This window comes from Ostrea edulis, chromosome 6, assembly GCF_947568905.1.
Source record: "Ostrea edulis chromosome 6, xbOstEdul1.1, whole genome shotgun sequence".
In the NCBI taxonomy this organism is placed as follows: domain Eukaryota; kingdom Metazoa; phylum Mollusca; class Bivalvia; order Ostreida; family Ostreidae; genus Ostrea; species Ostrea edulis.
This window is the reverse complement of record NC_079169.1, coordinates 68,886,464-68,909,594: the sequence shown is the minus strand read 5'-3', so window position 1 is coordinate 68,909,594 and position 23,131 is coordinate 68,886,464. Positions and strand designations below refer to the sequence as shown.

At 36.4% G+C, this 23,131-nt stretch overlaps 1 protein-coding gene across 1 annotated transcript in view; it reads right to left on the bottom strand.

Annotated features, from left to right (window-relative positions):
- The window catches only part of LOC125683099 (recombining binding protein suppressor of hairless-like), a 32,859-nt gene that overhangs the window by 5,113 nt on the left and 4,615 nt on the right, over positions 1–23,131 (bottom strand). The window contains exons 2-12 of the mRNA XM_048923886.2: positions 21,699–22,053; positions 19,738–19,918; positions 17,655–17,681; positions 14,969–15,064; positions 13,750–13,915; positions 12,259–12,433; positions 8,033–8,170; positions 6,014–6,126; positions 3,263–3,403; positions 2,597–2,752; positions 94–279 (exon numbers count right to left, since the gene is read on the bottom strand). Of these exons, the coding sequence (XP_048779843.1) occupies positions 94–279; positions 2,597–2,752; positions 3,263–3,403; positions 6,014–6,126; positions 8,033–8,170; positions 12,259–12,433; positions 13,750–13,915; positions 14,969–15,064; positions 17,655–17,681; positions 19,738–19,918; positions 21,699–22,053 (1,734 nt within the window). The remainder of the gene's footprint in view (positions 1–93; positions 280–2,596; positions 2,753–3,262; positions 3,404–6,013; positions 6,127–8,032; positions 8,171–12,258; positions 12,434–13,749; positions 13,916–14,968; positions 15,065–17,654; positions 17,682–19,737; positions 19,919–21,698; positions 22,054–23,131) is intronic.

The window sequence follows — 23,131 nt, the reverse complement described above, 5'->3', positions numbered from 1 at the left end:
TGTATCCTTAAGTTGGTTGTTTTAACTGATTTGAGTTAGCTGATCTGAGTTAGCTGATCTGAGTTAGTTGATTTGAACTGCTAACATAAGTACCTGTAGAGGCTGGCGTACCCATCTCCAGCCTGCTCTGAAGGCCGATATATCGGGGACTACACAGAACATGCTCTCTTCACAGCGGAACATTGTCTCTGCTTCAACCTCTCCAAACCAAACCTTCAGGTTCGGGGCCAGGAATTCACCATTCAGCTCCAACATGGCCACATCTCCCCCACCATTCAGCTGAAAAATGAAAACATAGTACCCTGGTAATGTAATGGCATGTAAGAGGTACAAATCTGATGATATCTTGCAATCGACTGTTCTGGATGTGAATAAGTTGTGTTTCATGAAGCTCCATTATGCTTAAGGAAGATACGTTCTCAGCTTTAGACCACAACCATGCGAGATGCTATAACTATTTAGGTATTGATTTAATGCTTACCGTATTTTGCCGAATATAATACGCACATTTTTTAGAGAATATTTTTGTGCCAGAAAGGGGTGCGTATTATATACCACAATAGGTTTTTGACCTTTTTTTCCAGATGAAACTCGGCGATTAAGTAGTGTAATATTTCACTCAAAGACCAAGGCTTCGGATACTGTACGCCTTTTCACGTTCACCTATTTATTAACTAAAAAATTCGACCTCAAGAAAATTACTACAGAAACGTAAAATTGCAGAAAATGTGATATATATACTTACAATATCTAAATAATTCAATTATCATGAAACAAACAGCCAATCAAATTGCATTGGATCTGACTATTCATTACATCGCATGCCACCATTATTGAAGGCATGTGTACACAATAATGCCTTGTCACGTGCTAAAATTGTTGGAAAATAATTTTGTCACTTGCTAAAAGTTGGTTTACTGTAAGTTTTATGAATAGGCCTAATTTTTAATGAAATACTAATTTGAATCTTTGAAATAACTATTCTTGCGTAAAAGCGTGTGTTTTACGAAGCCATTGTTGTGTACACTGTGCTTTTGTTAGATACCCCCTCCGGGTAAAGAAATACCTAACAAATTTTTTTTTCACACATTTTAATAGTCATCGTAGTTAACGAGGAGTTGATAATTTGCATCTTTGTACCTACCATGGTGTGCTGATTACAGTAAAATAAGCGATAGTTTAATTGTTTAATTTTATTTTTATAACATCGGCTATTTGATTGATTTTAAGTTTCAACAAAGGAAATATCGAGTCAGTTAAGACTTTAATGCTACAAAATCTCGTGCTTTGCTGAAATGAACAGGCTTGTCCGGGTTGATATTTCCCTGAAGATTCTCATTGAAGATTACCACGATGTAGACCTCATCTCAAAAAGTTTGCAAATTATTGTGCGTTGTTTAGAATTCATTATTTCTGCAAAAATATTAAGTGAAAATGAACACTAAGTATAAAATAAAGATTACCGCTTGGTCAAAATTTTTGCTGCGTATTATACACCCGAAGTGTGTTTTTTCACCAACTTTTAGGCTCAAAGTGGGGGGTGCGTATTAAACACCACTGCGTATTATATTCGGCAAAATACGGTATTTTATTGACCCAAATATATATTTGTTATCTAACCCTATCCAGTTTACAATTCATATATCAATCTGCATGATTATACCATTTCTATTTCATTTAATATACTGTCAATATTTACACTCCTAGACAAGTATTTCAATTTTGCTATTCACAAAAATCTTATTCATTTATTTTCTTGAACACAACAGCCGATTCTTAAAATCACTAACATTGTTTGGACTGAAAATTAAATTTATTCGCCAATAATTCGAACCAACACTTTCTGATGTCCCAATTTACAATTTTGAATGAAGATAAAGCAACTAAAGTGCAATTTTGAAAACTGACAATACTCCAACTCTGTTCTTATCAACTCCAAATTTCTTTATGATGGATTTTTGTGTCTTTTTAGTGCAAAAAGGTCATTATTTATTTCTAATTTACTAGTATTAAACTTGTTCATATCTATATTGTTAGAAGTCATGACTACATTTATCTCATGCAATGATCATTCTGTGTTGTTTATATTTTGTCAAAGTAGTTAAAACTAGATTTTAAGTGCAAAAAGGTCAAGTTTAGCACACTGTAGCTCAATAACAAGCACCATGGGCCCTGATTTTTCTTTTTGTTTAAATCATAATTTCCTGAATATTCAATGTAGGATCTAAAAATATAATTCCAGAAGAATTATTAGTAGAAAACTTAGGTTCTTACCCCTTAAACTTCAGCAATCATAAAAGGAACCATGTATTTTACAGTTGTTGCACAAAACCTTCATTTCAGATCTATTTAGAATTGAAATAATTTCACATTGTTCATGGTTCAAATCTTTTTTTGGGGGGTGGGGGTGTGTGTGTTCAATTTGCAAATAGTTTGATTGTCCTGCTATGGTCAGGTGAGACAAGTAAATGAAAACCATAATGGTTGATACACTTCTGGCAAACTGTGAAATTTTAGTTTCAGAATTGAACTGACTTGCAGAATGCGGAGAGCAAAGGAAAGTTTGATAATGCAGTGTTTGAGAAATGACACTTACGTGTAAACTGGTGACCACTGGTACTGGAGACACAGGCGACTTGACTGGCCCCATCCCCTCAAAAAATGTATACTCAGCCTTGTCTGTGCTGATTATTGTCCACGAGGCTCCGTCGTTTATCATCTCTTTGTTTGGCTCTTTGGGGCAAGGTGTAGCCTTAGATGAAGCAAAATCACTTGTTTATTTTAAAACCATATTATGGAAGTACAATTAATTTGCTTTTCCTTATTGTTAGATAAACTCAAGTCTACAGAGCTTGTTAAATTCTATTTTATAGTAATGTTGCCTCCAGGGGAGTTAACTCGGAAATACTTCCTGTCTAGAATGCCAACTTCAAACTTTCAGTTAGTGACACAAAGGGAGTGAAGGGCCCTCAGAACCCCACTAATTTATTAAAAGTCACTGTTACTTAAAATCTTATGAAAAACTCTGTTAAGGTTTCCTAAACAGCATGGAAGTTATGTTCAACTAGTTTTTTACCTGGAACTGGATAATTCCTTAGTTACCAGGATGAATAGTTAGTTACCTGGGTCAAAAGTTAGTTACCTGGATGAATAGTTAAATACCTGGATGAATATTTAGTTACCTGGAATATTCATTAGTTACCTGGATTATTCCTTAGTTACCTGGATTATTCGTTAGTTACCTGGAACATTCGTTAGTTACCTGGAACTGAATGATTCGTTCCTGAGAGAGACACAGATACATTCTCTCGGAGTCCTTCATGTAAAACGCACACTTGTGAAGCTGTGACACGGGATCATCAGCATCCAAAATCGACGTCTGCTTGTCCACCTTACGGATTATCTGTAACAACAAAACAGACGTGTATATTCAAAGTCACTCCTAAGCAGTCTATAGTAACACAAGTTATAAACTATCCCATTAAATGAAATCTTTCGAGGAATTAAGAGGAAGAACATTTGCTGAAAACAAAAATAATCAGTTCATTGAAGACAAAGCATGAAATGCGTATCAATAAGTGTAGGCAGTAGGTGGAGCTGTATAGAAGTGTATATCAATAAGTGAAGGCAGTAGATGGAGCTGTATAGAAGTGTATATTAAGTGTAGGCAGTAGATGGAGCTGTATAGAAGTGTATATCAATAAGTGTAGGCAGTAGATGGTGCTGTATAGAAGTGTATATTAAGTGTAAGCAGTAGATGGTGCTGTATAGAAGTGTATATTAAGTGTAGGCAGTAGATGGAGCTGTATAGAAGTGTATATTAATAAGTGTAGGCAGTAGATGGAGCTGTATAGAAGTGTATATCAATAAGTGTAGGCAGTAGATGGTGCTGTATAGAAGTGTATATTAAGTGTAGGCAGTAGATGGTGCTGTATAGAAGTGTATATTAACAAGAGGCCCAGGGGCCTTATAGGTCACCTGAGTATCATGTAACAACCTTCCAATGTTTGAATTAGGTTTGTGTTTAAATATAAGAATTTTACTTTTGGATGGAAGAAACATTGAATAGCTATGTGGTTAGCCCCGCCTTTGCACCAGAACCCCTGACCCAGGGGCCATAAATTTCAGTTTTGAAAGAAGCATCCTTGATCATCATTATCATACTATTAGTTTGTCTACTTAATACCCAGCAGCAGAGGAGAAGATTTTCAAAGAAATAAAATGCATTTTCACTATATGATCAATAGGGCCCCACCCTAATACCAGAACCCCTGATCCAGGGGCCATGAATTTCACAATTTTTAACAAGAGGTACTGTGAGCAATGCTCACTAAGAATACCCCCCGCTTACCCCAATCTCCCAAAGGGTGTTGGTAATAGGTATAAACTACCTCTTTTCTGAGTGTTGCTACTTCGATGTCCAGTGCGCATGACCTTTGACCTTTTGACCCCAAAATCAATAGGGAACATCTTCATCCCATGGGTAGTCCATATGTATGATATGGTGACTGTAGGTGGAAAGGATAACGCTTTAGAGCCCGGAAACCATATTGCTACTTCAATGTCCAGTGCGCTTGACCTTTGACCTTTTGACCCCAAAATCAATAGGGAACATCTTCATCCCATGGGTAGTCCATATGTATGATATGGTGACTGTAGGTGGAAAGGATAACGCTTTAGAGCCCGGAAACCATATTGCTACTTCAATGTCCAGTGCGCTTGACCTTTGACCTTTTGACCCCAAAATCGATAGGGAACATCTTCATCCTATGGGTAGTCCATATGTACGATATGGTGACTGTAGGTGGAAAGGATAACACTTTAGAGCCCGGAAACCATATTGCTACTTCGATGTCCAGTGTGCTTGACTTTTGACCTTTTGACCCCAAAATCGATAGGGAACATCTTCATCCCATGGGTAGTCCATATATATGATATGGTGACGGTAGGTGGAAAGGATAATGCTTTAGAGCCCGGAAACCATTGCGTCTACAGACGGACGGACGGACAGACAGACAACCCAATTCCAGTATACCCCCCCACAACTTGTTGCGGGGGATATAAAGAGGCATCCTTGCTCATCATTACCATGCTATTAGTTTGTCTACTTAATACCCAGAGACAGAGAAGAAGATTTTCAAAGAATTTCTACATTTTCACTATATGACCAATAGAGCCCCACCCTAACACAAGAACCCCTGCCCCAGGGGCCATGAATTTCACAATTTTGGTAGAGGGCTCAATGCTCATTATAATTATGCCCACAGTTTGGCTTCTTGATGTCCAGGAGTAAAGAAGAAGATTTTTTAAAATTACACTCATTTTGATGGTTTTTGCCTCACCCCTCAGGCCCCAGGGGGGCAGGGACCACGAATTTCACAATTTTTGTTCCCCTCCACCCACAGATGCTATATGCCAAAATTGGTTGAAATTGGTTCAGGGGTTTCAGAGAAGAAGTTGAAAATGTTCAAATGTTAACGCACGATGAACGACGACGGACAAAAACAGATAGCAATAGGTCACCTGAATGAATTCAGGTGACCTAATAAGTGTAGGCAGTAGGTGGAGCTGTATAGAAGTGTATATCAATAAGTGTAGGCAGTAGATGGAGCTGTATAGAAGTGTATATTAATAAGTGTAGGCAGTAGATGGAGCTGTATAGAAGTGTATGTTAATAAGTGTAGGCAGTAAATGATGCTGTATAGAAGTGTATATTAATAAGTGAAGGCAGTAGGTGGAGCTGTATAGAAGTGTATATTAATAAGTGTAGGCAGTAGATGGAGCTGTATAGAAGTGTATATTAAGTGTAGGCAGTAGATGGAGCTGTATAGAAGTGTATATTAATAAGTGTAGGCAGTAGATGGTGCTGTATAGAAGTGTATATCAATAAGTGTAGGCAGTAGATGGTGCTGTATAGAAGTGTATATTAATAAGTGTAGGCAGTAGATGGTGCTGTATAGAAGTGTATATCAATAAGTGTAGGCAGTAGATGGAGCTGTATAGAAGTGCTTACAAGTCTTGGCAGTGCCATTCCAGTGACCGAGCAAACGAGTTTGATGGTAGATCCATAATGGATGTATCCGTCCCTGACCGTGAACTCCTCTGACTCTCCTTCATTGTCGTCCACTGAAACAAAGGCCCAGTTATTAATAATCTAACCACTAACCAGACACAAACATGGGTCCTCTCTAACAAAACATCTTCATATTTCACTTTATTGTGTCTAGTTAAAATAAATCCAAATCATGTATTGCCAATCAAACACTGAAAGGTATATGTATATATATGTTTAAATTTTTACTGTACAAATTTAAAATCTTTTAACTGGCACTTAAAGATAAATAAATCTATCAACAATTTGAGCAGCCTCTTGTACATTAAACCTTTCATCCACAAATCTAATATCAAAATTGTTTTTACAGCCTTGCTAAGCTATTAAAATCCCATACATTGGGTTGATTTTAAACAGGACTCAGAATCCTGAAGAAGGTACCGCATTCCAATCATATTGTACCCAGACCAGTGATTAGAATAAGCAGATTGCTAAATGTGATAATGGCACGTTACCAGTTAGTGTCAATGTGACATTTCTAAAATGAAATCACCATATTGAAATTTTTATGTGACAATTAAAAAGTCTGAGAGACCAGTAAATTATAATCTAAACACTACTGAAAGACTGTTAGTGTAAGGTAATGTTACTGACTGAATCGACTGTTTGTTTTGAATTTTTCCGCGTCTGTTTTCTTAAAGTTGTATGATCCCAATTTTGACAATTTTTTTCCGCCTTGTAAAAATGCTGTTAAATCATCGCACGTACATATTCATGAGGCTGTATGGCATGTCATACGTTACTTCACCTGTTTTAACCAGAAATATTTGATTTTAAATCGGTGTTTACAAACAACCGTCACTTGGCCATTTCAAGTAACAGTCACATGTCCAGTTAAGACTTTCAGATCATCTGTGATCTTATCTGTGTAAAACTGTGTATTTGATTACAACAGTACCGTGCCATAAGTTTAAGACAAATAAAAATATCAAATACCTCATAGTAATTCGTTGTTTTATGCTCTTTCAGCGTTGTTCGACAATTGCCTTTGATTTTTATACCTCATGTTGGGATTCCCCTGACCCGCGTGGGGCTATTTATAGACGCAAATTTATGCGTTCCCGCTACTATCTACTTTTCAAATAATCTCTTCACTGTTTTCTTTTACATGCAAATGTTTTCAAGCATGAAATTAAGGGAAAGTTAAAAATTTTAAAAACTAATTAATCTGCTTTAACGCAATTATGTACAAAAATAATACGTGAACATCGGATCATACAGCTTTGAGGTTCTTCCTTGTCATAGTCTTGTTGTTTAACGTCTGCTTCTACAGGGTCTACTGCTTTATCATGATAGTGAAACTTAAGGAATTTTTGCCCTTTGTCGGGCTTAAGGATTTTTTCAGTGGCATCTTTAGTCCGTGCATGTTAAAATTGCAATTCAACGGTATTAACCAATCAAATAACTTTTCAAAGTTTGATTAGATACTAAGGAAATCGAAGTCATACTTGCGCTTAAAATTGAACAAAAAGTTGTACTGTTACAGAGCACGACAGCGAAAAAGATCTTTCAAGCACTAAGTCAATATAGATTCAGTGGGGGAACAGTTCAAAAGTTTAAAAGTTTGTATGGCTACGAAGTCAGTGGGGGGAAAGTTCAAACTAAGTATATCGATGATATTGCGCCACAACGTCAAAGTATTTTCAGTATCTATGAGCCCTTTAATTTGATGTGAGTATGGCACTGGGCGTGTGCTTGTTCCAATCACTGCTAATCTACTCCATACACCTGTACACAGACTTTACGTCACTGCTCATTGGGTGCTTGCTGTTGTTGGATTTCAATCAGTTGAGAGTTGGATTTGTCACCTTGAGCATACAATTTATGGGCATTTACACACACATACACAAATGCTATTGATAAAAATTAAGTTTCTAGCCATGTAATGAAGAAGTTGGCCATTTGGGAAGTACTACTCACATAAATGTATGGTGAAAGCTCCCCACTGGGTGGAGCTGGCGTGGAAATTTCCATTCTCCACGTGTAAATATCGGGTACTGACAGTCTGGGAGCGCAGCCGGTTAAACAGTGCCACTTTTGTTCCAGAGGCAATACACACTAAAAATGAGACAATCAACACTAAATCATACGTAATACACACCAAATCATACGTAATACACACCAAATCAGAGGCAATACACACCAAATCATACGTAATACACACCAAATCATACGTAATACACACCAAATCATACGTAATACACACCAAATCATACATAATACACACCAAATCAACGTAATACACACCAAATCAGAGGCAATACACACCAAATCATACGTAATACACACCAAATCATACGTAATACACACCAAATCATACGTAATACACACCAAATCATACGCAATGCACACCAAATCAGAGGCAATACACACCAAATCATACGTAATACACACCAAATCTGAGGCAATACACACCAAATCAGAGGCAATACACACCAAATCATACGTAATACACACCAAATCATACGCAATACACACCAAATCATACGCAATACACACCAAATCATCCATAATACACACCAGGCCTGGATTTCTCAATATAAACTTAAGTTGAAACATGGACTTAAAGTGAAAGGCAACCCAAAAGATTCTTACATGATAAATGATAGGATCAATCATATGATAAAGATTTGTCATACAATTCTGTTGATATATGGCCTAGATATGCTTTAGTACTAATTTGAAAACGTCAAAAATTGAAATTCCCGCGATCTATAGAGGCTGCCATGATGTATAACTCATTTGTATTCAAGACCACAAAAATCAATAATTTTGATGTCACACCGTCTGTTTCAGTTTTGATGAGATTCTAAGATCATCCACAGGTGCTTGGGTTCAGCCCCCCTCCCCCTAAATAAGCTACACGAGTTGATTTAATTATTTTTTTCTTGAAAATATTTCTAATGCATGTCAACAACGTCTTGCATACCCATAAAGTCCAAAACAAGTCCGTAAAAAAAATATACCCTCACTGGTTATTATAACAGAACTTATAATAACCAGTGGCCTACGGTATTTTTTTTTTTTTTTAAAAAGGGCTTATTTTGAATTATTTTGGACTTTATGGGTATGCAAGACGTTGTTGACATGCATTAGAAATATTTTCAACAAAAAATTAATTAAATCAACTCATGTAGCTTATTCAGGGGTGTGTGTGTGTGTGTGTGTGTGTGTGTGTCCTGAACCCAAGCACCTGCGAGATCATCAAAGATATGCATGTGGTAGATCTTACTAATAGATAGGTTGATGCCTTCCTGGCAAGCAGTTAATTACACTAATGCGAAGGGGAGATGTGAAAAAAGGTTATTTTTCGAAATTCCAGACTCAACCAAGTCAGAAACGACTATGTAAACTGTGGATCCATCATTTGCGTAATGACAAGTTGAGGTACGAGACATTTGTATGAAGAACGTGTACCGTCTGCCTGGTCTGCGTCTCTACTGAACGCCTTCTTTTCTCAATTTCTTCTTGCGAAAGAACGGGCTCAAATCTATATGGCTCCAAACTTAACTGTTCGTGACTTGTCATGTTTACAGTGCTGCTAATGAAATAAACCGGAATAGACAGTGTGACGTCATAAATTAAACTCCAATGGCCACTCTCTTAGCGGCGGGTAATTTAAAATACATGTTGTTGTTGTTGTCGGTTCCTTTTTATTTCCGTGCAGTATCACGGGTAGTGTTCACACTAGTGGGCCCCCTTCCAGGTATCTGGCTGGCTGCACACATGGCAGATCTCACCTCAGATCTCAATTCTTTCTGGTCTTGAGGGTCAGCAGTAGAGAGCTTCCATTCTCTACGATTGGCCGACCAACTCTACAGTTTCCCAGGAACTTGTATATTTAGAGCGCACTTGACTGCACTACTGGATCTGACAATGTGTCCATACCAGCGGAGTCTCCTTTCACTTAAGATGAGGTTGAGGTCGTCGATGCCAAGCCGCCCCAGCAATTCAGTTGAACTTACAGTGGCCATATCTTCAGGCTTGATGTTACAGATCTGTCTTATCATGGCCCTGTCATTGCGTAGTAGGCGATGAAGATTTGGCTTGGTCAGTGCTCAGGTCTCACTGGCATGGAGCATAGCGCTCCATACACAGGTGTTTTACACTCGACCACGGGTCTTATACGACAGGTGGTGTGATGTCAGGACTGGTAGCAGCTCCCTGAACTTCTTCCAAGCAGTCTTCACACACGTAGTGGCTGCAAGGTCACAGCCACCAGCTGCGGAAAGCATGTCTCCGAGGTAGCAGAAGGAGCCTACAACCTCCAACTTGTCCAGACCAACTTAGATATCACTCTGAGGGCGAGCAGTTCCTCTGCATCTTGAACATCTGAAATCAGGGTCCACAGACAGGCGCACGAGCCCACTGCATTTCTTGTGCACCCAGTGCTTGCAGCCATTGCAGAAAATACTATTGCTGTCTACACCTGTACGACAGACAGCACATGGGAAGCTGCCCAAGTCCTGAAGTAGGTCAAGACCCGTACCACAGATCATGATCGATTAGACATGATAAATATTGATTTAATTGTTAAGCAAGGATTTTTGTAGTTAAAGACTGTCAATTACGATATCAGTAAGCGATACTTTATTCATAAAAGCAACTATGTGGTTAGGGTTGCCTTTCCCTTTAAAGGGGCATGGACACGATTTGAGCTGAAAATTTTCAAATTTTATTTTTCCATTTTTAATGTTCAAATTGCTTAACTAAGGTATTTCTAATGGTCAGCAAAAATTTGAATGTGGGTTGGCGAGGTACATGGGAGATACAAAGCTCACAATTCTTAGTTATGCAAACAAGGCTCGTGCCTTGTTTTTGTTTACCTAAGAGCTAGATATATCAGTAAAAGTTTGTTTAAAGCAGATTATTCAATTTATAATTTTATTCTGAACATATTTTAATAGTTTCTTGTGTTTAGCATATCTTATTTTGTTTTAAACAGGCTATTTTCTATCAAGTAATCTATATACATGTAGCACGAGCCTTGTTTACATAAAGAATTGTGAGTGCTGTATCTCACTTGTAACTCAACAATTGATATTCAAATTTTGGTTGACCATTTCAAATGCATTAGTTAAGCACTCTAAACAATAAAAACAGAAAAAATAAAATTTTCAGCTCAATCGAGTCCATGCCCCTTTAAAGTCAGAGATTTTATTCAAATTTTGACTATTCAAATAGAAGAAAACTCCAACTTAAGTTTGAGATTTTTTCCAGAAATAAAAAATGTCGATTTCAGAACAGAAGTAATATACTGTAATTTACATCCATACTAATGATGGAAAATAAACAAATTTTCTTAAGTAATCATCGGAAATAATCGAAAAGTCATAATCAATTCGATACATTTGTAATCGGAAAATTCGAAAACCACTTCTTTTATATCGAACTCTTCATTCTCTATATAAAATCCAATTCGGATTCCAACGATTTATCAATACACTGCACGTAACTAAATGCATTTACTTCAACTTGCAAAATTTCAAACTGAAAATAAACAATGTCAACAAGTTTGCTGAGTGGCTGGAACTCTTGTTAGCATTTGTAAAATCATTCATTGGCAATCGCTTCTATTTCTTTGGTGCTGCCACATTGTTTTCAAGGAAGTGAAAAATATCAATTTATTTGTAGTCATTTTGTGTTTTATGTCATGTATTCCTTTCTTTTAATTTAAAATAGATTATGGAAAGTAATCGAAATCGGGAGGCCTTCAGCTATCCAAAAATAGATTATGGAAAGTAATCGAAATCAGGAGGCCTTCAGCTATCCACTTTTGTATGTCAGCAATAATCAGTCTATCACCAATTCATACCATAGTCATTACTATGTAATTTACATCTGGTGTAGTTATCATTAAATTAAATGTAACTTACATCTAGAGTTCAGTCATTACACACTTGTAATTTACATGTACAATATCCGAATGTTTTGGTGCATTATTAACGTTCTAAAGGAAGATTTTCTAATAAGACTTCTCTGTGTAGTTCCAGTTTAATTGGTAGTTTGTATTTATGTGTTTCCGGCAGTGAAGTTACATAGTGAGAGATTGACAGACACACACAGACAAAATGATTCTCCCATGTCACTGCTTAAAATGTGAAAGAAGCTCTAAATGAAGTCAGACTGTTATGAACTAAACTTACGGTCTGCGTTCTTTAACGACTGCTTCTTCTTTGATGGTTTTGATATCACTTTAATCCGTTTACTATTGAATACACCAATGTCCTGTCCATTACCAAAGAACATTTTCACAGTCAACATAAAATGCTTTCTCTTATCAGAGTCAGATATATAGAGAGTCTTTGCTGCACAATAATTCTGTAAAAAGAAAAGTAAAATAATTAGAGAGATGGAATGAGTTGTCAGTAAATTTTACACAAAATATTTTCTACAGATCCCGAAAAACTGATTTTTCATCAATCTGTATTTGAACCTCTGATTTCCGAAAAATAAAGCAGTGAAAAATCGCCATCAGTTGGTTCATATAAGAAATGAATTTCAAATTTTAGAAAATACACAAGGGTATGAACAGCGAAGCTTCATGCTGGCTTACTTCTTGAAGTGCATTAGCGCTTCATGCAAAGTCTGCCAGCGTGAAGCGTAGAAGTTCATACCCTTATGTACTTTCATTTCTGTCAAAATTCCCAGCCATTAAAACACACGTACTATGTTTGTCAAGATTCAAATGAGTATTATTTACAACAGCATTCATGAGGAAATGACTATCATTACAATTAAATTTGTAATTTCAGATTGAAATCTCTCGACATCATTGACATTCGTAAAATACATACTGAATATAAAGTTCTAACAAATTGTATTCTTAAAACTTGAATGCCCTCGAAAAAGAATACATTGATGAAAGGCTTTACATAATATATGTATTAACATTAAACAATGACTAATTTGGGTCCATCCTAGAGTAAAAAAACCCCTGGGTTGTGAAATTCACCATTTTTTTAACATCCTTTTCTGCTATTCCTAAGTATGCATTTAAATTTTATACGGTATCAGCAAACTTAAAGAAGTCCTTCAAATCATTATAATAATTTTGACACCACCCTGAAACCAAACCCTTACTCCCTAGGATCATGAAATTTACAATTTTTGTAAAGGACTACTTACTCTTTCTAAATACCCATTTAGATTCAATTTAGTATTAATAACACTAAAGAAGATGTTAATTTAAGTGTTTTACACATAAACACTATATATACAAGTTTGGCCTCAACCTGGGGTCAGAATCCCTACCCCAAGGATCATGAAGTTTACAATTTTGGTAGAGGCCTTCCTGCTCTACATCATGATGCATTTAGTTTTTCTTACATGTGTGTGGTTGTAGAGAAGAAGATATTTTTTGAAAAATGGTCAATTTTGGGCAGTCTTTGCCCCGTTTCTAAGGCCCAATTGGTGCAGGAGTCTGAAATTTACAAAGATGTTTCACACTAAATTTGAAAAGAATTGGAAAAGTAGTTATGATGAAGAATTTAAAAATGTTCAATTGTTAACGCATGAGGAACGACAATGAATTGCAATAGATCACCGGAGATGACTCAAAAACCTCAGAAAATCTTTCAACCCATGGTGGCGGTGAGCTAATTAAGTAGAGGGCATAAATGAGCTTAAACCCTGACCTTTCCTTCCAGGTTAAGTTGCACCATCTCCTGGTCAGAGTTTCCAATCCCCATGAATGCACATGTCGTGGAGTCTTGTTCCGTACCCCCCTCTGCTTCGATCGCCTCCTTTTTCCGCTTCCAGCCATTTCCAAAGAGGTATATACAAGGGGGTGGACAGAAAAATCTGTATAATCACAAAAACACACTGAACAAGAGCAACCAGAAACCGATAACTTCCACAAAGCACCCCCCCCTTTTTCATCTAATCAAAACCTTTTTAGAACACAATTCTAATCATTTTATCCAAAACTTACTACCACAATTTACACAGTTCTTTCTCATCTGTCAACAAACCCACTGCTTATGATATTTTGAATGAAATCAAAATTAAGAATTTCATGTAATTCCATCTACAGATAAAGACAAAACACATTAAGATTTGGATTCTAAATAATCTTAGATTGTTTAGCAACACAAGTAGAGAGCTGGGAGGCAAGTTAATAAAACAACAAACCCATGTCTGTTTAATAAAGGGTAGTTTTTTACAGATTGTGGAGTAGATCCAATTTCTGATCTGACTTTGTTCCATCTCAGGTACATATACAGTGATTTTTTAAGGCCCATTTTGGGTCCAAATTTTGGCCCTTTCCCCTCTTAAAAATTGCCAATTTCCCCCCAATTTAGCTTGCATTTTCCCCAATGATAAAACTATGAAAGGAAAATGTATTTGAAAAAAATAACATTCGATGTAAATTATATACATAAGACTTAACAAAGAGTTATGGGAATGAGGAATTGGATAGAATAGGTGAAAATTTTAGACGGTTAAAGAAAATTAGATGTGTAAAACAAAGATATGTTTGATATGATTTTAAAACTTATTTACGATAAAATTGATTTTTCCCAATTTGACTGAAATGTTGACAATTTTTCCCAATTTGAATGCCACAGGACCCTTGTAAAAAATGTAGAAAAATAAAAAATTCGTGGAGATACATTTCAGCACCCCTAATAGGTGATTCTCAATTCTCTACAACTCAGTCCCTGTCCTCACTAGTAGCCCGATATTTCTCACAAGATCTCTACCTGTGTGCATTTCTTTGCCATTGAATTTGTTCTTACTGAAGAATGCATTCAAACATTCACCTGCACTACAAATTCTGTAACATTGTTTCTTTTACACCAATTTGACACGACTACTTTCATTTGTATTTTGCCAATCACGAATGTGACCTACCTTTTTTCATTGCCGTATGATTTTTGTGCCACTTTGGCGTGTAGAATAACCAGGACTTGGTCCCCTCTGTCCTTCAGATAGTTTCTCATGGCTTCTCTATCAACAACACAATACATACATAAAGAGCTGAGTTAAATGCTGCTTGAGACATTGCAGCTAATCATTCTTACACTATAACATATAAGACTGGCAAAAATTGAGAGGCGAGAAATGAAATATACAGCATCTGTGATGTTCATCTGTTGACGTTACAATGCAATGGGACGGATTGAAAAGATATAAGCTTATTGCAGCATATGGTTATTATTTTTCATCGTGGATTGAAATTCCAATTTCTAAGTTGATTTTCAATCCACTTACTTTTACTCTTAGTGTATCAATGAATTATAATGTCAAATATTTAGTAAAACATATTCAAAGCGAAATTATGAGGCCTGTAAGAGGAGATTAAACCAAAGGGAACATAATTATTAGTTCAATTTTAACAAGAGGTACTGTGAGCAATGCTCACTAAGAATACCCCCCGCTTACCCCAATCTCCCAAAGAATGTTGTTAATAAGTATAAATGACCTCTTTCCTGAGTGTAAAAATATGGTATGCCTTTGTAGAAGAAATTGGAAGATATAGTCCGAACACAAATCCATGGTATAAACCTATAATTTTGACCTTGAGATCAAAGGTCAAGGTCATAAAGAGGTCATGAATTTACATGACTCATAGTTTCATGGTGATACACCCATGTCTTATGGTATGACTATGTCAAAACCCAATAATCAATTTTGACCTTGAGGTCAAAGTTTAAGGTCATATAGAGGTCATGAAGGTACCCGACACATCGTCTCATGGTGATACAATCATGTCAAATATGGTATGCCTATGTCAAAGAACAGAGAAGTCATGACCCTGACACGAATTCATTGTAAAAACCTTTAATTTTGACCTTGAGGTCAAGGTCATATGGATGTCATGGAGGTACCCAACACATCATCTCATGGTGATACACTCGTGTGTCAAATATGGTATGCCTATGTCAAAGAACAAAGAAGTTATGGCCCGGACACGAATCCATTGTAAAAAACCCTTTAATTTTGACCTTGAGGTCAAGGTCATATAGAGGTCATGAAGGTACTCGAAACATCGTCTCATGGTGATCCACCTGTGTGCCAAATATGGTATGCCTATGTCAAAGAACAAAGAAGTTATGGCCCGGACAGACATACAGACTCCTATATACCCCCCCTGAACTTCGTTCGGTGGGGGGGGGGGGGGGGGGGGGGGGGGGGGGGGGGGGGGGGGGTTATAATAATCCATCTTAAAAATGACAAACTATCCAAGACTACTGAATTCACCTTCAATACTACCTGTTTTAACGCAGCTAGTTCGAGGTTGTAAAAATGCGGAATTATAAATCTATGCGCAAAATATCTATGTAAGATCAACATCTTTATAATGCAATTCAACTATGCAAATGACCCGTATACTCACTAAAGCATGTTTGTATAGTTAAGTTTTAAGAAAACGGTGTATGTCTGTATTGAACACGATTTACGAATAATTCTCATGCATACATTTATGCATGCTTTGTTATACACCTAAAAAGATTTCTTATATAAAATAAAACGATTTAGAAGTAACATTTTACTGTTAAACCAATTCTCACACTCGTGGTCTATTGACCGGTCAACAGTTTACGAACTGTTGACCGGGCAATAGTCTGCTTTATTTCTATTGGCTATGTAAGTCACATGGTTCTCGGTCTGTTGCTTTGCTTTACGTAATGGCGAGGTTCTCTGATTTGACCGATATAGATAAAGAATTTATAAATGGAACGCAGAAAAGAAACACGAAAAATGTAATTATTGATAATTAATTAGGATGTTATGTAGGTTTTCTTTTAAACTAGCGGATGCGTTGATAAATGTATACAATTTCTCTGTCACGTAATGTTAAAAGTTCAAAGTCAACAAACCATGTGCATCTATTAAAACATCCTAAAAATTGAAAGTGTATCACAAAACAGTTATAGACTGTGTCCTCGGACAACAGCTGTTTTGTTTGACCCTCGAACGGATCTGTTGCCCTCAGCCTACGGCTTCAGGCAACAGACCCGTTCTCGGGTCAAATAAAACAGCTGTTGTCCTCGAACCCAGTCAATAACTGTATATTATTGCTATCGCAAAAAATTTCTGCTTGTGTAAAATTATATGTGTAAATTGTATATATAATATACATTAAATTAAAAGGAAAAACCCATAAAAATTAATTTTCAATGCAAGCTCTTTCATTCAAATCCTCATGTGTTGCATTTCAAAATGAAAAATGTTTCCACCTGTGCGTGACGATAAGCTTAAATCTTTTCAATCCATGCTGAGTTAGCATTGTGATGTCAAATGTTATGACTGTAACAGATGAGCATCATGAATGCTGTATATTTCTTTTCTTGCCACTCAATGTTCGTCAGTCTTGTATGCAACAAGCATTCTAATAGTATTTTCTAGGAATCTATCTCATTCCTTCAGTGCTTTGTTTACCTTGACTTCTTTCGCATTTGTTTACTTTCACTTTGATTTTTAGTACTTCGTTCACTGCTTCTAATTTTTGTTTCCTTTCCCATTTTTATTGTTAACTTTTCTTTTTGTTTACTTTCGTTTTGACATTTCTAGTTTTTATTTATTTTTTACTCACTTTGTCAGTCTCTGGTCCTGGTAATTGCTGAAATGAAAAAAAAGAACCCCACTTATCTTCAGACCACTCTGTCATTGTTTAATACACCATACAAAATGATTATTATGCTTTTCAGTTCAGTAATTCCTTCTATTATCACCCTAAACAAAGCCCTGTATTCATCACATGATACATTTAACACAACATAAATATTAATTTTTTTTTAGCTTGAATCTCCATGTTTTCATGAAAAGCTGCTCCCATTCACAGTTTGCCTGAATTTAGAAGATAGCAACAACTATTTATGAAGGGTGAATCACATTAAAATAAATTCCAGAACTAAATAGAATTAAAATAAAATACACATGTAATTAATAAATATGGTACAGAGGCCATTATTCAAAAATTGCCCCCCCCCCCCCCCCCCCCCCCCCCCCCCCCTCCGATTGGAACATCTCAGCCTGCTATATGGAACAATATGTGAGTGGCCTAACAGTCTAACAGTCATCAGTGACATGGTTATTCAGTACATACTTATAGGATACTTACATCCTACACACTCATTACAGTACATCACTTGTTATAGGTTTTATAACTAGATCTAGGTCAAGTACTAATTACAAGTACAACTTGTTTTCATATGATGCTGTTATTGCTTAATTTCTCAAGCAAAAGGGAACTTGAATGTTTAGAAACTATGTCTGCATATAGGAATAGAATCTATAACAAGACTGTTTAGAAACTGTGTCTGTATATAGGAATAGAATATACTGCAACACGATCGTTAAGAAACTATGCCTGTATAAAGGAATAGAATATACTGCAACATTGACCGGGAAATGACCTACTTGCTTCCAGCATTAATTGGCTCAGCATAAACCCACCCCTTTCAACAAATTTCCTAATCTTTAAATTCATTCACAAAGAATATGAAATATAATAGCAAGTGTAATTTTTCTCTCCACTGCTTTTAGTAAGACGTTTAAACCCACGGAATATTTACAGTATGGGAAAATCAATTCTAAAATTCATAAAGCATGAAAGGTTGTCCCCTCCACAGAAACTAGACTGAACACAAAATATTTTCTTTGTACTGTTTTCGCCTGACTAATCCCACCATGAGATGGCCATCCACTGCTACGATTACAATCGGAGTTAAACTACAATCTGACATAATTATTCACATTTTTTAGCTTCAAATTATACACAATTCATTATGCAAAATATTTTAAAATTACCAATGCAAAATCTTTGGGAGAAGTGCAGAAAAGCATTTAAGTGTGCAGTAAATGGTGCTTTGTCATGTTTAACAGTCGGGACAGTCTCATATTGTACTCATTCATAAATTCAGTTATCATTTTATGATGTAATTTTGCAAATTCATGCTGCATAATTACAAATCTGACAACGAAGACTGTATCCCAGCTCTATATTAACTCAACAACAAGTCGGAGTCAAAGATTTGGAGACACACATACATCAAACGAAACGCTAGCAAAGGGGTGGATTTATTATCATTTGGAATGTCTTCAATGCAGATCACTTGTTTAATTTTCCTACTATTACACGACATTTGACGAGGCCGTAAGCCTTTAATCACTGTTGAAGCAATGATAGTGTATATTTACGTCAGAAACTGCTCTGCAAAATGTCAGAATTTGTAAGAAGCCACAGGTAATACTACACCTTGTTGCACTTCTTATATTGATTAATGTCTTTTCAACAAACCTAAGATTTATAGAGGTCTTTCTTTATTTTTTCTACACTAAACCATTGTTATAATCAATAGATTAAAAATGGATAAAATTGACCATGCTTGTCATCAAGTAACTCAAAAACAAATCACTGCTAAGAAGTTCTTTTTCTTCTATATCAAATATAGTGTGTAATATTTTTCTCATCCAAGTTGCCATTCAAGTTTCATTAAGAGTTTGACAAAAGTGATATTTCATCATCAAATGTATCCATTCCCCATTTTCTGCCCAAACAATAAAACAATTTGCCTAACTATACTAATCCACAGGTCCAAATGGGAACACAGACAATATTCATTCTAGAATCTAAGCCCTACTAATAAGTGGAAGAAACCAGTCCACTCTCTCACCCTCTGTCTATGTAACTGTTGGTGGCATAAAGTGGTGATGGAGTGGAGATGGGACTGGGGGGTGCTGGGATAGCCTGCGTCACTGTGGCGATGCTCAAAGGACTCGTGGTTGCCATGGTACAGTGATCACCATTGATCTTTTCTGGAGGTGTCAAGGAACCAGCCACAATGTGCGAGGGGTCTGTAAAAAGATGATTGAAATGTCTCGAGACAATGTTTATAACAAATAACATTACACTGGTACATAAACCAATTGCTGTAACAGTGAAATGGTGGTTCAAAATGCAGCGATTTCCATTTCTCCACACACAAAATGCAGCAAATTCTATTCCTCCACAAACAAAATGTACACAAATTACCGTTATACAGGAAGTTGATGATTTAAGTTTCAATGTAACTACACTGCATGCAGACTCTTAACACGAAGGAAATCAAGCACAATTCATTCCCAGACTCATTAATACAAAAGAAAACGAGCACAACTCAATTCCCAGACTCGTTAACACGACAGAATATGAGCACAATTCAATTCCCAGACTCATTAACATGAAGGAAAATGAGCACAATTCATTTCCCAGACTCATTAACACGAAGGAAAATGAGCACAATTTATTTCCCAGACTCTTTAACATGAAAGAAAATGAGCACAATTCATTTCCCAGACTCTTCAACATGAAGGAAAATGAGCATAATTCATTTCCCAGACCCTTCAACATGAAGGAAAATGAGCACAATTCAATTCCCAGACTCATTAACATGAAGGAAAATGAGCACAATTCAATTCAATTTCAAAGGAAAACAAGCTTCAATTTCCATTACATTTAAACCTCAAAATCTTAAACCATCTTTATTTAAAAAATAATCTACTTTCATATAATAAAATAAATCAAATTGATATAAACTTTCTATCATCACAAAACAATAAGACTTACCAACTAACATGTAGTTTGAAAATTCATCAAACAAATAATGTGAGGATTCCATAGCACTATATGTTGAACAAGTTTCCTTTTAATAGTAACATCAGGACTTTGAAAGATAAGACGGAATATTCTTTATCATCAATAATTTGTGATTTCCAAAAGTACAGCCTTGATCAAAATCACTATTTCTGTATAGATTTTCTTGAAGTTGTTATTTGTACTATATTCATCAGGGTGTACCAGAGACTTTTGTTTGATCACAGCAGGACCAAGCTCATTAAATTGATTAATTGTGGCAGAAATTCTTTTTAATTCACTATAAAACAATATTGATCACATCAGAAAAAAACCCATTTTCACAACATAAAACTTTCAACCCATGCACAAAACCCACTTTTGTAGTGAGCTGTCCTGTGGTTTTATCAGGGGCCACAGTCGGGTTATCTCCTGATTATTTATAATCTGGTAACACCTGTACATATCCCATAATTCCCATCCTCTCAGGTATTGAACACATCATGGACCATCTAAAAAAATCTCACAGCCACTTCTGACACCAGTACACACACTGCATGGGTTTTTCTCTGTTGCCATAGGCCTCACCATCTCTGATAAACCCTGGTTGTAAAGATGTCACCCAAAGCTAACCAGGTCAAGAAGTACAATATGCATTGAGACAATGAACACCGCTGACATCAGATTAAACACTACTGACTTATCTCCCGACCTTGTTCTTTGCTATGTCTTGACCGACTACTGTCTAACTGGACACTGTTAGGATACTAAACCCAAATACAGAGGTCAAGGTCATAAAACTGAAGGGAAAAAATAATCAACCAAACACTGTGGCAATTGAAGTGAAAAATCTATGACAACAACGAATACCGGATATATTTCATACTATAGTAAGCAATTTCACACCCTCATAACTATCAACATGGTCGTATACAACAGTTGAAATATATGTATCATGCTATGCATATTAAAAAATTCGTCCTACAGTTTGTCCCTCTTTCAAGCAATTTCATTAACACTTACCATGCACATGTTCAGGAATTCCAACTGACACAGGGGTGGTTCCCATACCAGCAAGGTAACTATGGTGATGACCCTCCTCCTTCACATGTCGACCAGAACTTCCTGGCTTGTTGCTGGACAAGTCCATCGGGTTTTCGTAACTGCTGTGTGCCATGTGACCACTTAGATCTGACCTCGAGGAAGGGCCAGGGTCAGGTCGCCCAACGTAGGACCTCTCCGCAGGGTGGAGGGTATATCCAGCATTGCTGTTGTGATGCATGAAGCCGTGACTGGTGTGGGGACCATTTTGTTGTGGCTGGGAGCAACTCATCAGGTGGTGGGACTGGGCTGGCCCCACGCTGTACGTGTAACCATTCTACAGAGACACCAATGTACGAGTCTTTGTCATTATTGAACTCAAAAATAACAAACCTACTAAAGACCTAGATTAACTCTATATCACATATCATTTTAATACGCAACTTCCGAGTTACACAAAAATTATTTCCCTTTGTCGAACTCTTTCGTACTTTATGACGTATGGTGGGTACACAATGTATAGACTGGCATTGTACAGAACGATTACGTACGATTAATGTAATAAAAGCGTAACTTTTGTTTATATCAATCACTGGTATGTATGTTCTGGCCATATCAAGCATAATCTGTTTGAATAAGATCATCAAATTGGTTATTAAATCATTATTCGTTTCCTCTTCTACATGAGTGACGCTTTTATCAAAGAAAGATGGCAATTAACATTATTTGTTGGAGCCATTTTGTTATCCAATACTCATAAACTCACTAAAGTTGCCTTTCCCCTGAGATAGGATGGTCTCAGAAACTCTGGATATCATCTTTAAAGAAATAATACAACGATAGTAATTAGCAAATGTACCCACTGTCATCATATTTTACGTCATAATTTACGGAAGAGTTCGACAAAGGGAAATAACTCTTGGGGAACTCGGAACTTCCGTATTACGCTGCTATCATGTGTTACAATTATCAAGCATTGTCACCTGGTTGTCTTAGTCAATAAATGAACACTTGAGTATTTACTCCATTACTTCAGGCAAAGCAATACCCACGCACACATGCATACTTATATTACAAACAATATTCATTTAAATGACAAATAATTTCCTCGCTATCACATAAACATCTGTATAAAAAAAAAAAAAAAAAAAAAAAAGGAAAAGGCAAGGTTTGATCTCATGAACACTTGAAAATAGCCATTGGATGTACAGTACAGCTGAATGAGAAAAAGGGGTAATTTTCTCCATTGGAACTATATTTGACACATGTATTTCTGAAATGTTGCGAGTTTTTCAACTTCAGAATGAATATTATCGGATGAATGTTATAGGATGCATTTGTCCATTGGATTGCAAATAGCATCCGTGTGCACAAGAAAGAATGCTCGAGCTAAAGTCTACAATTCAAAAATTTTA